The following is a 13,312-nucleotide window of genomic DNA, read 5'->3' as shown; positions in this document are numbered from 1 at the left end:
AATTTTATTTATTAGTCCCCTACCGACGAAGTCGAAGGGGACTTTAGGTTTGCACTCTGTCCGTCTGTCTGTCCATCCGTCTGTCCATCCGTAAGTCCGGCAAATCAGCTTTCCGCTTTTTTTTTCTTCGTTTATGAAGATATTGATTTGATATTTGGTATATAGTTTTATCATGACAAGTTATAGGTCAAGTTCGAATTTTGTTTTGGTCTGATGATTTAGTCCAGAGTTATGGACCATAACTCTGGACCATATTTAATGTTAGAGTACTATGTTAAACCATATTTCTGTACAAAGGGAGATAACTCATTTTTTAAAAGACATCCTTTGGTAAATTATTTGAAGAATTTTTTGTCAGGTTTGTTTGTTATTTTGTATAAACTAATTTTCTGAATGCTATATATATATATATATAAAAAATTATGAAGTGGAATCCTTTAATTATATAATAATCTATTTTTATTAATGTATATATTACATTACATTGTGTAGATAAAAATTGTTGACATTTTATACATAAGTTACAAATCTATATTATTTTATGACAAATAAAAGAAAAAATATTTGGAACTATTAATTATATTTGATTATAATTTGAAAATAGATATACCTGTATTACATCATATCTAATTTTAGAGAACTATTAATCATATCTAATGTTAAAATGTTTTCCACACTTTTTTTCATCATGCTTGAAGATATTGATTGATAATTAGTATATAGTTTTATCATGACAAGTTATACAGATCAAGTTTGAAATTTTGTTTCATACTGATAATTTTGTGCAGATTAATGGTCCTTGTACTTGAAATATTCACTCATTTAATCAGTTTTCCACACAGTTTTTAGTCATGCTTGAAGATATTGACTTGATATTTTCTTTTTGTTTACACCATGACAAGTTACAGAACAAGTTAGCTTTTTGTTCCAGTATAATGAATTTTTACCAGGTAGCTGCAATACTCGCAGAATGCTTGTTTAACTTCGTTCAAAGGATATTTTTCTGGGTAACTTGTTAATTACATTGTAATTGAAGCCAGCCCATGAACTTGTTTTTTAGCTCATCTTTTCAAAGGAAATGTGAGCTTTTGCCATCACTTGGCTTCCGTCGTTGTCCGTCGTCATCCGTCCAGTGTAAACTATTTCAAACATCTCCTCCTCTGAAACTACTGAACCAATTCCAACCAAACTTAAGCTGAGTGATCCTTAGGGTATCTAGAATAAAATTTGTGTTTTATTTTTCTGTTTTGTCAAAAAACATGGCCGCCATGGCTAAAAATAGAACATAGGGGAAAAATGCAGTTTTTCGCTTATATCTCAAAAACTAAAGCATTTAGAGCAAATCTGACATGGGGTTTAAATTGTTCATTAGGTCAAGTTCTATCAGCCCTGAACATTTTCAGATGAATCTAACAACCCATTGTTGGGTTGCTGCCATTAAATTGGTAATTTTAAGGAAATTTTGCAGTTTTTGGTTATTATCTTGAATATTATTATAGATAAAGATAAACTGAAAACACAAAACATGTTCAGCAAAGTAAGATCTACAAATAAGTTTATATGACCAAAATTGTCAATTGACCCCTTAAGGAGTTCTTGTCCTTTAAGGACAATTTTACACAATTTGTTTATCATGTTTTCTAACTTGGGTAATAAAAAATCTTCTTCTCTGAAACTACAGAACCAAATTGAACCAAACTTCAGCTGAATGATTCTTAGGTTATCTAGAATAAAATATATGTTTTATTTTCTGTTTCCTCATAAAACATGGCCGCTATGGATAATAATAGAACAAAGGGTAAAATGCAGTTTTTGACCAATATCTCAAAAGCTAAAGCATTTAGAGCAAATCAGACAAGAATCTAAAGTGTTCATTAGGTCAAGGTCTACCTGCCCTGAAGTTATCAGCCAAATCAGGTATCTGATTTTTAGGTTATTGCCCTGTATTGATGATTTTAAGGAAATTTTGCAGTTTTCGTTTATTATCTTGAATATTATTATAGATAAAGATAAACTGTAAACAGCAAAAATGTTCAGCAAAGTAAGGTGCACAAATAAGTGTAATGACTAAAATTGTCAATTGACCTCTTAAGGAGTTATTGTCCTTTAAAGACAATTTTTCACAATTTGTTCATCTAGTTTGCTTACTTTAAAAAATCTTCTCCTTTGAAACTGCTGAATCAATTTGAGCCAAACTTGGGCTGAATGAGTTTCAGAGTATCCAGTATAAATTTTGTATTTTATTTCCTTGTGCGTCAAGAAACATATATAGCCACTATGGCTAAAATGGAACATAGGGGTAAAATGCATTTTTTTGCTTTTAAAGAAAATATGACAGTTACAAAGAACATTTAAATGGCATTTTTAAGCCACTCATTAATATATATTGAAAAGCAAAAATAATCATTGATGAAAGATTTAAGCAAAAAATTACAGGTGAGCGATTCAGGCTCTTGAGAGCCTCTTGTTCTTAATACAATAATTTTATTATTAATCAATGTTATACTATTTTACAAAACATTTACATGATTTAGTTTTTAATACATGATATAATCATGATAAAAGTTAAAGTAAACTAAAAGATTTAAGTCTTTGTAATCTTAGGAAAAATTATCTCAAAACTGAATTGTGGCTTTTTGTCCTGTGACTTCTCATGCTTCTGTCCTACATATAAAAATAAGAAGATGTGATATGATTGCTAATGAGACAACTCTCCACCAGAGACCAAATGACATAGATGTTAACAACTATAGCATGTATAGGTCAGCGTACGGCTTTCAACAATGAGCAAAACCCATACTGCACAGTCAGCTATAAAAGGCTCTGAAATGACAAATATTAAATGAGAAAACTAACAGCCTGATTTATGTACAAAACAACGACACGAATGAAGTAAAAAAATATGAGCAACAAACAACAACCACTAATTACAGTCTCCTGACTTGGGACAAGCACATACAGGATGTGGCGGGGTTTGCATGTTTGCTGGTCCCAAACCCTTCCTCTAACCTGTAACAGTACATCATAAGAACGAACTATAAAAACAAGTTGAAAAGGGTTTAACTCATCAGATCGATACAAAGCAGAAAAACAACTAAAAAAATACAGACCCGATCTGGCAGGGAATTTATACATCCCTACAACACCAAGTACAGACCTGAGAGTATGAGAGTACTGGCAGTTACTGACAGCAAGTTCAAAGCCAATAACAACTATAACACTATATTTTAAGTGCCCAATCTTCAGGATCTTGAATAACTTTGCCTATTCCATTTTATTCTAACATTATATTTAATTATTTTTCAGGCAAACCAGCAGAGATAGGGTACAATGAGGAACTTCCACACCATTCTGAAATCCTTTCAGAGGATCTCAAAGAAAGGATTAGTGATTGGTGGAGGTGTTTGTTTGATAGCCTATGTCTACCCTAAACTTAAACGACAAAATCAGGTATAAAGAAATATTTAAGTTAAGATATTTGAATAATGATTTTCAACCTAAGCTGTCTTATTTTGATTAATAATCGTAGTAAGACAGCTTATTAGGTTTAAAAGTGATTACAATTATATATGGTTGAAGGAGACAGCATACTCACACTATTCATGAAACTCGAAAGACTAAACAGAATAAATGCAAATACTCTCAAGGCAAAAATAGTCAATATGATTGTAAGAAGATGCTATATTATTCATTTATTGTCAAATACGAGATAACTATCCACGTGGTCAGATAGCTTTTTATGAACCATTTTTTTTTATAAAAGGTTATTTTTTTTTAAACTGAACCATATTTATAATACAAAAACATTTTAGAGAGCTAAGAGTGTAAAAAACAGGTTGAACAATACCTTCTCTAAAAACATGAAAAACAATGACACCTACATGTACATATAGCACCTGACCATTTTAAGTTTTTTTTTAAAGAAAAGTGGCTTCTCTTGAAAAAGAAGACACTAGTTTTATAAATATCACGAGATCATTTGACCTTCTGGTTTATAAAGTAAAAGTAAAAATTTGCATAACTCCAGTTCATTTGTAAATACAAATTTGGTAAAATGTTGGAATTGATTGAACTGAATCATTGTGAATGAAACAATGAGGACAAGATCTATGTCAAAGATAACCATGGATCAGATGCTTCATTTACCACAATTAAATACAAATATCAGCAGATTTTTACATTCATGAGCAAGATGACAGATCCAGTGATTTTGCTAGCACTCGTCATTTTCGTCATTTATGAAAAGGTTTTCAAAATGACGAAAGTTTTTCAAATCAATTTCGTCACTTAAATTTGAAAAGTGTAAAAATACTTTCGTGTGAAAATACTTATAATTCTACCTGTCTTTATTTTTTTGACAAGTTTATGACCCTCTTCTAATTAATGTTTACAACAGGTGTTATAACTTGTGATTACAGGTAATCCACTTATCGGCATCGGATGGGTCACTAATCCATTAATTAATAAACTTCATAAATTATTGACCATCATAATTATTTATCCCAGTAAAATTGGTCAGTCGGCATTTCAATTTCAATATTTCTCAAACGACCACAATTTGCAGTTCGTTTATCATAGTTTCGTCATTTGAACAAAATGATTTCCCCCGCGGACAGTTCGCATTATAATTTCAATACTTCTCAAACGAAACGATCACAATTTGCAGTTCGTTTGTCATAGTTTCGTCATATCTCATTTTCGTCATATTTTATATAACTTCTAACCAAAAACTTTCAACAAATTCGATTAAAGAGAAAAAACTTTATTCAAAACGTTCAGAAATATTTCCACGAGACAAACAGGTGCTTCCTTTACTATGTACTGCGCATGTGTGAAAGTATTCTTGTAAATTAAACAATTAAAACTTAAAATATGAAATCATTTAGTATCAAAATAAACGAAGGAGACAAATATATTTCCCTACTAAGCAGCTTGATTTAGAAATATGATAATTTCAGCCTTTTGTTAAAAGCGAACCAATCCGTAGATGAATCCGGATTCATTCTGAATTTATTATCCTCTTGTCACTTCCCGTTTTCATTTTTGTTTAAAAATCGAAAGTAAACGTGATCTTTTCTTGATTAATTTACAATATTCAGTCATTAGAATCATTCCAACAAGGATTTGTACAAATCCTTGGTTCCAAGTTTGAAGAAATGAATTGCAAATATCGATTTAACTGTTTTTACAAGGATAATGATTATGCAGTGAAATAGTCCTTACAGGTTTATTTATGCTGTGATTCCTGGTTTAAAAAAAAAGGAACCCAACTTTTGTTGATCAGGAATGTCCCCTGAAATTAACTGAAGTGAAATTGTAAACTAGAAATCCGGATCCTTATTAAATCTTATTATTATCTTCATATTTTAGCACCACATCTATCAAATTATGCAATAACTGCCTGAGCATGCCTAAGTCCTTCAAAGATGTATAGCTAGTAATACATATCTTTTGCTTTTACCCCAAAAAGTTGATTTTCATCTCGCGCAAAATACATAATCAGTTGCATAACCGAGGGAGGGGTGTACCCCTTTGATAGAAACAAAAGCATCAAATCCTTGAAAAAAAATTGTTTAAACATACAACTGTCATGACTGTATTCATTGGTTTGTTATATTATAGATTGCTGTGGTCTCAGCAGCCCCCATGGATACTGATAAAAAATATGCCTGGTCACCACTGCCAACTAGAGAGGATATGCTGAAGTCCCTTGAGACAGAACATTATGATGTACTAGTGATAGGAGGAGGAGCTACAGGGACAGGCGTGGCTTTAGATGCTACAAGTAGAGGTAATTGTTTACATTATCTAATAGAAACATGTATAAATCAAACCATTGTTGCACATATCGTAAGTAAACACCAATAAGTTACAACGCTGGAGAATTAGGCCTTAAGTGATCACTGACTTGGTGTCATTGGACATCATGTTACAAGTCCTGCAGTCAATCTGAAGGTTTGGCAGACTCTGACAAAAGTTTTGTAAAATCTTATGTTGGACCAGCAATTTTTCCTATGATTTTTGATGATGGTTCAGCCTCCCTACCTATCCTATATTTATAACTGGGAAGCTGCCTAATTATACATAATTGGATATGTACAAGATATTAACCATCTTATCTCATTATCTGCAGTCCAACTAAGGATGAAATAAATAATACTCTTTATACAATTTTCATGAAAGAATCCTTTAAATGGTTCATGTCTTGGATAATTTTTTCTGATTATTTAAAACTAATTGCAATATTTTCATTCTTTAGATTTTTTTTTTTTTATAAGTTGCAGGAATTAGTAAGAGCTGGTAGAAAATGACATGTTTGAAAGGGGTGAAGGTGTTTTCAGATAAATTTTAAGGATTTTTATTTCAAAGCAAAATCATCCCTGTATTATACTAAAAAACTTTTCAATCATTTTCGTTGGAAAAGCTTTTCCACATCCTCTGGTAACAAAATACTGACAGACATTATTTGCTGAAAGGTAAAGAAAAATGATTTGATTTGATACAATCCATTAAATTTAAATCTGTAGTGGAATTAATGTTCAGTTCAATCAAAGGACCTTGGGATTCACTGGACCTCCCAAAAACATTTTGTATACTCAAACCCCTGTAAGGAGGGGGATATTGAGCAATGCTCAGGTCAAAAAGAGTTAGGCGAAGGAGGCAATAAGTGTTAACCTTGACTGTCAGTCTTTCTCTCCTTCTGTCTGTCCCATTTTCGTTTCTGCACTCTAATTTATGTTTGTCTGATGCAAATTTTATGAAACTTATACACAATGCTAAGAACCAAAACTTACAGAAAGGATTCAAACTTGATCAGTGAGTCACATACTGTTCTAGAGTTACATGTATGCCCCTTTATAATTTGGAAAATGTTTTTTGTTTGTTTCCACACTCTAGCTTAAGTTTGCCTCTTCATGCTCATGCAAATTTTATGCAACTCATACACAATGCTAAGAACCAAAACTTGCAGACAGAGTTCGAATTTTAGCAGTAAGTCACATGAGTCACTTACTATTCTAGAGTTATGCCTATTTGTAATTTGGAAAATTTATAATATTTTCCTTTCTCCACTCTAACTTAAGTTTGCCTTATTGGTATTTAAAGATTATGAGGCTCATACAGAATGCTAAGTACAATGCGGGGGCATTCATGTCGTCAGACACATTCTTCTCTAAATTAAAGTCATATTTTTCAGGTTTAAAAACCGCCATGGTAGAAAAATATGATTTTTCATGTGGGACCAGTAGCAGAAGTACTAAATTAATACATGGTGGAGTACGATATTTACAGAAAGCTGTATTTAATTTAGATTTAGAGCAGGTATATGGTAGCTTCTGTATATATATATATATATATATATATATATATATATATATATATATATATATATATATAGTGTTAATGTGTTGATATTTTCTTAATATAAAAAAAACATTGAAAAATATCAGATTGGTTGGGAAAAAAATATATCCTTGAATATATAACAATACATACCAAACATGGTCATTCAATTATCATGTCAATTTTTTGTTTGATCTGCTGATGGCAACAAAATTATATTCTTAGTTTGAATTTGTTGCACAAAACTTTATAATTCTTTGTTGAAAGGCAAAACAGTTTTGGTGTTGAAATTTGTATAGATGTTACTTTTGGAAATTTGTATAGATGTTACTTTTGGAAATTTGTACAGATGTTACTTTTGGAAATTTGTATAGATGTTACTTTTGGAAATTTGTATAGATGTTACTTTTGGAAATTTGTATAGATGTTACTTTTGGCTTAATTAAAAATTTGTAATAATATATATATATATTTATTTGGCAAAAAACATAAAACATTTAGCATACATGTCATTACATAAATATAAAAGAACAAATACAAATACGGATGTTAAAGCAAGGAAAAATACATGTACAGGCATGCCACCAATATAAGATATCAGCCGCAAAAGTCACAGATGCAAAAAATGAAGAAAAAAAAATTTCAGACTTGATGAGAAAAATAAAATGAGGAAAAACGTGAATATATAATGATTGACCAAAGGCGAGAATCAAGAACAAATTTATAAAATTCTGAAACTTTTTATCTGAAGTTTAACTATGTGGCATGTCAGGCATAGGTCTGGTAATTTTCTCTAACCAAACAAAGAGAGCAAACCTAATAAAGATGTTTTCATGTCTTAACTGATAATATTTTTAGCTCACCTGGCCCAATGGGCCATGTTAGCAATGTCATAACTTGGCTCTGCCGTCATCGTCTGTCCTCATAAACTTTTTCAAAGATCTCCTCTGATACTACTGAACCAATTTTAACCAAACATGGAGGTGAATGATCCTTATGGTATCAAGTATAAAGTTAGTATTTTTTTATTTCGGTCAGTCAACAAACATGGCCTCTAGGGGTAAAATGCAGTTTTTGGCTTATATCTCAAAAAATTAAAAAGATCAAAACTGATATGGGGTCAAACTGATCAGCAGGTCAAGATCTATAAGTGAGGAAATGTTCAGACGAAACAAACAAACAAATTTGGAGTTATTGCTCCTGAAATAATAATTTAAATGAAATTTCGAAGTTTTTGGTTGTTATCTTGAATACTAATCTATATAAAGAGAAATTTTAAACAGCAAAAATTTTCAGCAAAGTAATATCTACCAATAAGTCTTAGAACAGAATTTGTCAATTGATCTCTTAAATGAGTTATTACCCTTGAAAGATTATTTGTATTTTTATATTTTATTTTTTTTTCAGAAACTAAGATAGATAGACAAAACCTTCAAACAACGAAAATGTGAAGCAAAGTTAGAGCTACTAATAAGTCAGACAAGACCGAAATTGTCAATTTATCCCTTATTGGAGTTATAGCTCTTGAAAGATAATTTTTACAAAATATTTTAGTTTTTTGGCAGAAAATATGATAGATAGAGGATAACTTCAAACAGCAAAAAATTTCAGCAAAGTAAGAGCTACAAAAATGTTAAACATTACCCGAATTGTCAATTCATCACTTATAGGAGTTTATGCCCTTGATAGATAATTTTTACCAATTTTTTTGGTTTTTCACAGAAATTAGGATAAATAAACAGAAACTTCAAATAGTTAAAATGTTCAGCAAAGTAAGACCTACAAATAAGTCAACGTGACCAAAATTGTCAATTGATTCCTTATAGGAGTTATAGCCCTTGAAAACATTTTTTACCAAGTGTTTCAGTTTTTGCAGAAACTATGATAATTAGAGAGAATCTTTTAAAGACATGTTTAATCATGCATTAATATACATTAAACAGCAAACCAATCATTGATGCAAGATCTACACGAAACATTCCAGGTGGGTGATTCAGGCTCTTAGGAACCTCTTGTATAACTCAATTATAGAATGTTGGAGGAAACCTTTACATGGGATCCAACTTGACCATATAGAAAATATGTTTATTACTTTATTTTGTAGTATAGAATGGTTAAAGAAGCTCTGACAGAGAGGGCCAATCTGATAGAGATTGCTCCACATTTAGCTTATCCTTTTCCAATAATGTTACCTATTTATAAGTAAGTGTAAACAGTGTAAACTTTATACATGGAAAATGCAAAACTTAACAACTAAATGAATTAACTTTTAAATAATATTTGAAAATACAGCTTTTATTAAATGATTTTGGGAAATAAAAGAGAAAACAGGGTCACTGCATTTGTTGCTACATAAACAAAATAGATTAATTTACAATACATTCTTTTGTAAAACTAATTTATATGATTTATCTCCCCTTGTAAGGAAAAATACATTTAAAGCAAACAAAATATTACTATAAAATAGTCACAGGCAAAATTAATTTCAAAGATGCATGGCCAAGGACTTTTGGGATTAACAAATCTAAAGTCCACCATTTGAGAATGAAAAGTCAGGTGTTAACAATTTACTCAGAGTAATGGAAGGTCGGTCTGTGACCTGTGGAATTTAAAGGTTATGGACCTCTGACCTTCATTAATTTCAACCCCTTTTAGATATAAATTGTATTTCTGCATCAAAATTTACTTTATACTCCTGTAGAAAACTAGACAGATCATTTGGGTCATTTGTATCAAAGATTGAGAAAAACTTCCATACAATCTTTACTCTAAGAGAAAAGTCCAAAATCATCAACTGATAAAATAAATGAAAAAAAATTACCATCATAATTCTGATTTGTTTCAGTGAAAGAGTTATATATGATCCAGGTTTTTACAGTGTGCCAAACCTTAAACTTCAATGATAATGTAAATTTAGAAATTATTACTGATAGTTGAACAATGAACAAAAATGCAAGTTTGATTATTATTATTTCTTCAAATGCTGCATACAAATGATGCTATCAGAAGTTAAAATGTGAATTTTTATTTCCTCAAGACCTAACATTTTCCAATTCTTGCAATAAAAAAAAATCTCAAACATTTCTGAATTTACAGTAGTCATTATATATGTCACAGATTACAGTTACAGGATAGAAAATATGAAAGTGCATATGTATCACATTATATAAGTCTTTAATTCTAGGGAAAAAATCTAAAAATACTTAAATTATGGAAATATGAGCCAGTAAAAATGAAGAAAAAAAAAGCTTTATTACAATTCATAAAACAAAATATTAATATTTTTATTTCAGAAAAGCATTATAAATTAAATGTTGGCAGTGTTGTAAGAATATGAAGTAATGTTTAAGGATTTTGATAATATATTATTGATATTGTCATAAAAAAATCTTATTTCCCCAACCATGTTGAAAAAAACATTAGTCAAATATAATTATGTCACAGATTTTTAATTTCTGTTTTAGGTACTGGCAAATTCCCTATTTTTGGGCTGGTATAAAGATGTATGATTTTGTAGCCGGGAAACAAAAACTTAAATCAAGTTACTACCTCTCAAAGAAAAAGGCATTAGAGAAATTCCCCATGTTAAAGAAAGAGGCACTCAAAGGAGCATTAGTTTATTATGATGGTTTGTACTATATTTGTAAATATTTGTTACTTTTGTTTTGAATGAGAGGTAGCTAGTTTCTGTTGATGACAGGAAATTAATTCATTCAACAGGTATGTAAATAAGGATAATGCAACTATCCACCAGAGACAAAATGATGTACAGTCAAACCTGTGTCAATTACAACCTGTATTGAACAGCCACCTGCTGTTAACCACCACTTTTCAATCCCACCAATAGATTTCCCTATATATTTTAACTGTATTAAGCAACCACCTGAATTAAGCAAAACTGTTAACTTAAGTGAGCATGTTTTTCTTTGTGATGCCTTTTCACATTCTTGACTCTTTCGGATTTTGTCTCGCCTTGACAGAGTCAAAAAGTGAGACAAAGGTATGCTGTTACCGGGGGCAGTGTTGACGGCAGCAGCAGCGTCAACAATGTATAAGTTTGTGAATAGGTCTAGTTTATTGTGAACCACTAGTGGTAGGTCAATGATATTTGGTATGCAGTTGTATTAGCATTGGCACATCTCATTTTTGCTTAGTTTACAGGTATTAGTTAGTGATTGGGTCAGTTCAAGGGGAACCATTAGTGATAGGTCAATGATATTTGGTATGCAGTTGTATAAGCATATATTGACATATCTAATTTCCATGGTGATTATTTGGCTCTGCCCCCTCAGTCATGGACTATTGACTTTGAAACTTTTGCTTAGTTTACATGTATTAGTTTGTGATTAGGTCAGTTTATGAGGAACCACCAGTGGTAGGTCAATGCTATTTGGTATGCAGTTGTATAAGCATTGGCATATCTCATTTCCATGGAGATTATTTGGCTCCGCCCCCTCAGTCATGGCCTATTGACTTGAAACTAGAATACATGTATAAGTTTGTGATTAGATCAGTTTAAGATGAACCACTAATGTTAAGTCAATGATATTTGGTATGCAAATTTATTTTCATTTGCAAGTCTAGCTCATTTCCATTTAGATTATATAGCCCCACCCCCTCATCATGGTTCATTGACTTTGAAACTTTTTCATAGTTTACAAGTTAATGTTTGTGTTTAGGTTTGTTTAAAGGGAACAACTTATGATAAGTCAATGGTATTTGGTATGCAGTTGTATTAGCATTGACACATCTCATTTTCATGGAGATTGTTTAGCCTTCGAATAAACTTTAGACTTCGAATATTTGACTAACTTACATGTTAAAGTATTGCTATTTTAATTTCAACATTTGCATTATCAAAATTATGAAAAGGCCAGACATATCCTGTGTTGACAGTTTATTGTTATTTATAATCATTCCACAATTCTTTTTTTGTTGTCTTAATCACAATAACTTTTTAGCTCACCGGGGCCCAAAGGGCCCATGTGAGCTTATGCCATCACTTGGCATCCGTCGTCTGTCGTCGAACTATTTTAAAAATCTTCTTCTCTGAAACTACTGACCCGAATACCTTCAAACTTTAACTAAATGTTCTTTAGGGTATCTTGTTTATAAATTGTATCCAAAGTTTTGATCCATCGACAAACATGGCCGCCATGGCTAAAAATAGAACATAGGGGTCAAATGCAGTTTTTGGCTTATATCTCAAAAACTAAAGCTTTTAGAGCAAATCTGACATGGGGTAAAATTGTTCAGTTGGTCAAGATCTATCAGCTCTGAAATTTTCAGACGAATCAAACAACCCATTATTGGGTTGCTGCCACCGAATTGGTAGTTTTAACAAAATTTTGCAGTTTTTTGTTATTATTTTGAATATTATTATAGATATATATAAACTGTAAGCAGCAATAATGTTCAGCAAAGTAAGATCTACAAAAAAGTTAATATGACCATAATTATCCATTGACCCCTTAAGGAGTTATTGCCCTTTAAAGACAATTTTACACAATTTGTTCATCAAGTTTGCTAACATTTAAAAATCTTCTCCTCTGAAACTACTGGGCCAATTACCTTCAAACTTTAACTAAATGTTCCTTAGGGTATCTTGTTTATTAGTTGTATCCGAAGTTTGTATCCATCGACAAACATGGCCGCCATGGCTAAAAATAGAACATAAGGGTCAAATGCAGTTTTTGGCTTATATCTCAAAAACTAAATCTTTTAGAGCAAATCTGACATGGGGTAAAATTGTTCAGTTGGTCAAGATCTTTCAGCTCTAAAATTTTCAGACGAATCAACAACCCATTGTTGGGTTGCTGCCACCGAATTGGTAGTTTTAACAAAATTTTGCAGTTTTTTGTTATTATTTTGAATATTATTATAGATATATATAAACTGTAAGCAGCAATAATGTTCAGCAAAGTAAGATCTACACAAAAGTTAATATGACCAAAATTGTCAATTGACCCCT

General features: G+C 31.1%; 1 protein-coding gene across 2 annotated transcripts in view; it reads left to right on the top strand.

The window, feature by feature from the left end:
* Positions 1–13,312, top strand: part of LOC127717661 (glycerol-3-phosphate dehydrogenase, mitochondrial-like) — a 50,666-nt gene that overhangs the window by 4,889 nt on the left and 32,465 nt on the right. The window contains exons 2-6 of one of the 2 annotated variants that reach the window (XM_052223405.1): positions 3,307–3,450; positions 5,623–5,791; positions 7,196–7,320; positions 9,446–9,543; positions 10,806–10,969. In XM_052223405.1, the coding sequence (XP_052079365.1) occupies positions 3,331–3,450; positions 5,623–5,791; positions 7,196–7,320; positions 9,446–9,543; positions 10,806–10,969 (676 nt within the window). In that variant the 5' untranslated portion in view covers positions 3,307–3,330. Of the gene's footprint in view, positions 1–3,306; positions 3,451–5,622; positions 5,792–7,195; positions 7,321–9,445; positions 9,544–10,805; positions 10,970–13,312 lie in introns of those variants that run through there. The other variant, XM_052223404.1, reaches the window with a different exon arrangement.

This window comes from Mytilus californianus, unplaced genomic scaffold, assembly GCF_021869535.1.
Source record: "Mytilus californianus isolate M0D057914Y unplaced genomic scaffold, xbMytCali1.0.p SCAF_10, whole genome shotgun sequence".
Classification (NCBI taxonomy): domain Eukaryota; kingdom Metazoa; phylum Mollusca; class Bivalvia; order Mytilida; family Mytilidae; genus Mytilus; species Mytilus californianus.
Note: the sequence above shows the minus strand (reverse complement) of the source record. Positions and strands in the feature narration are given on the sequence as shown.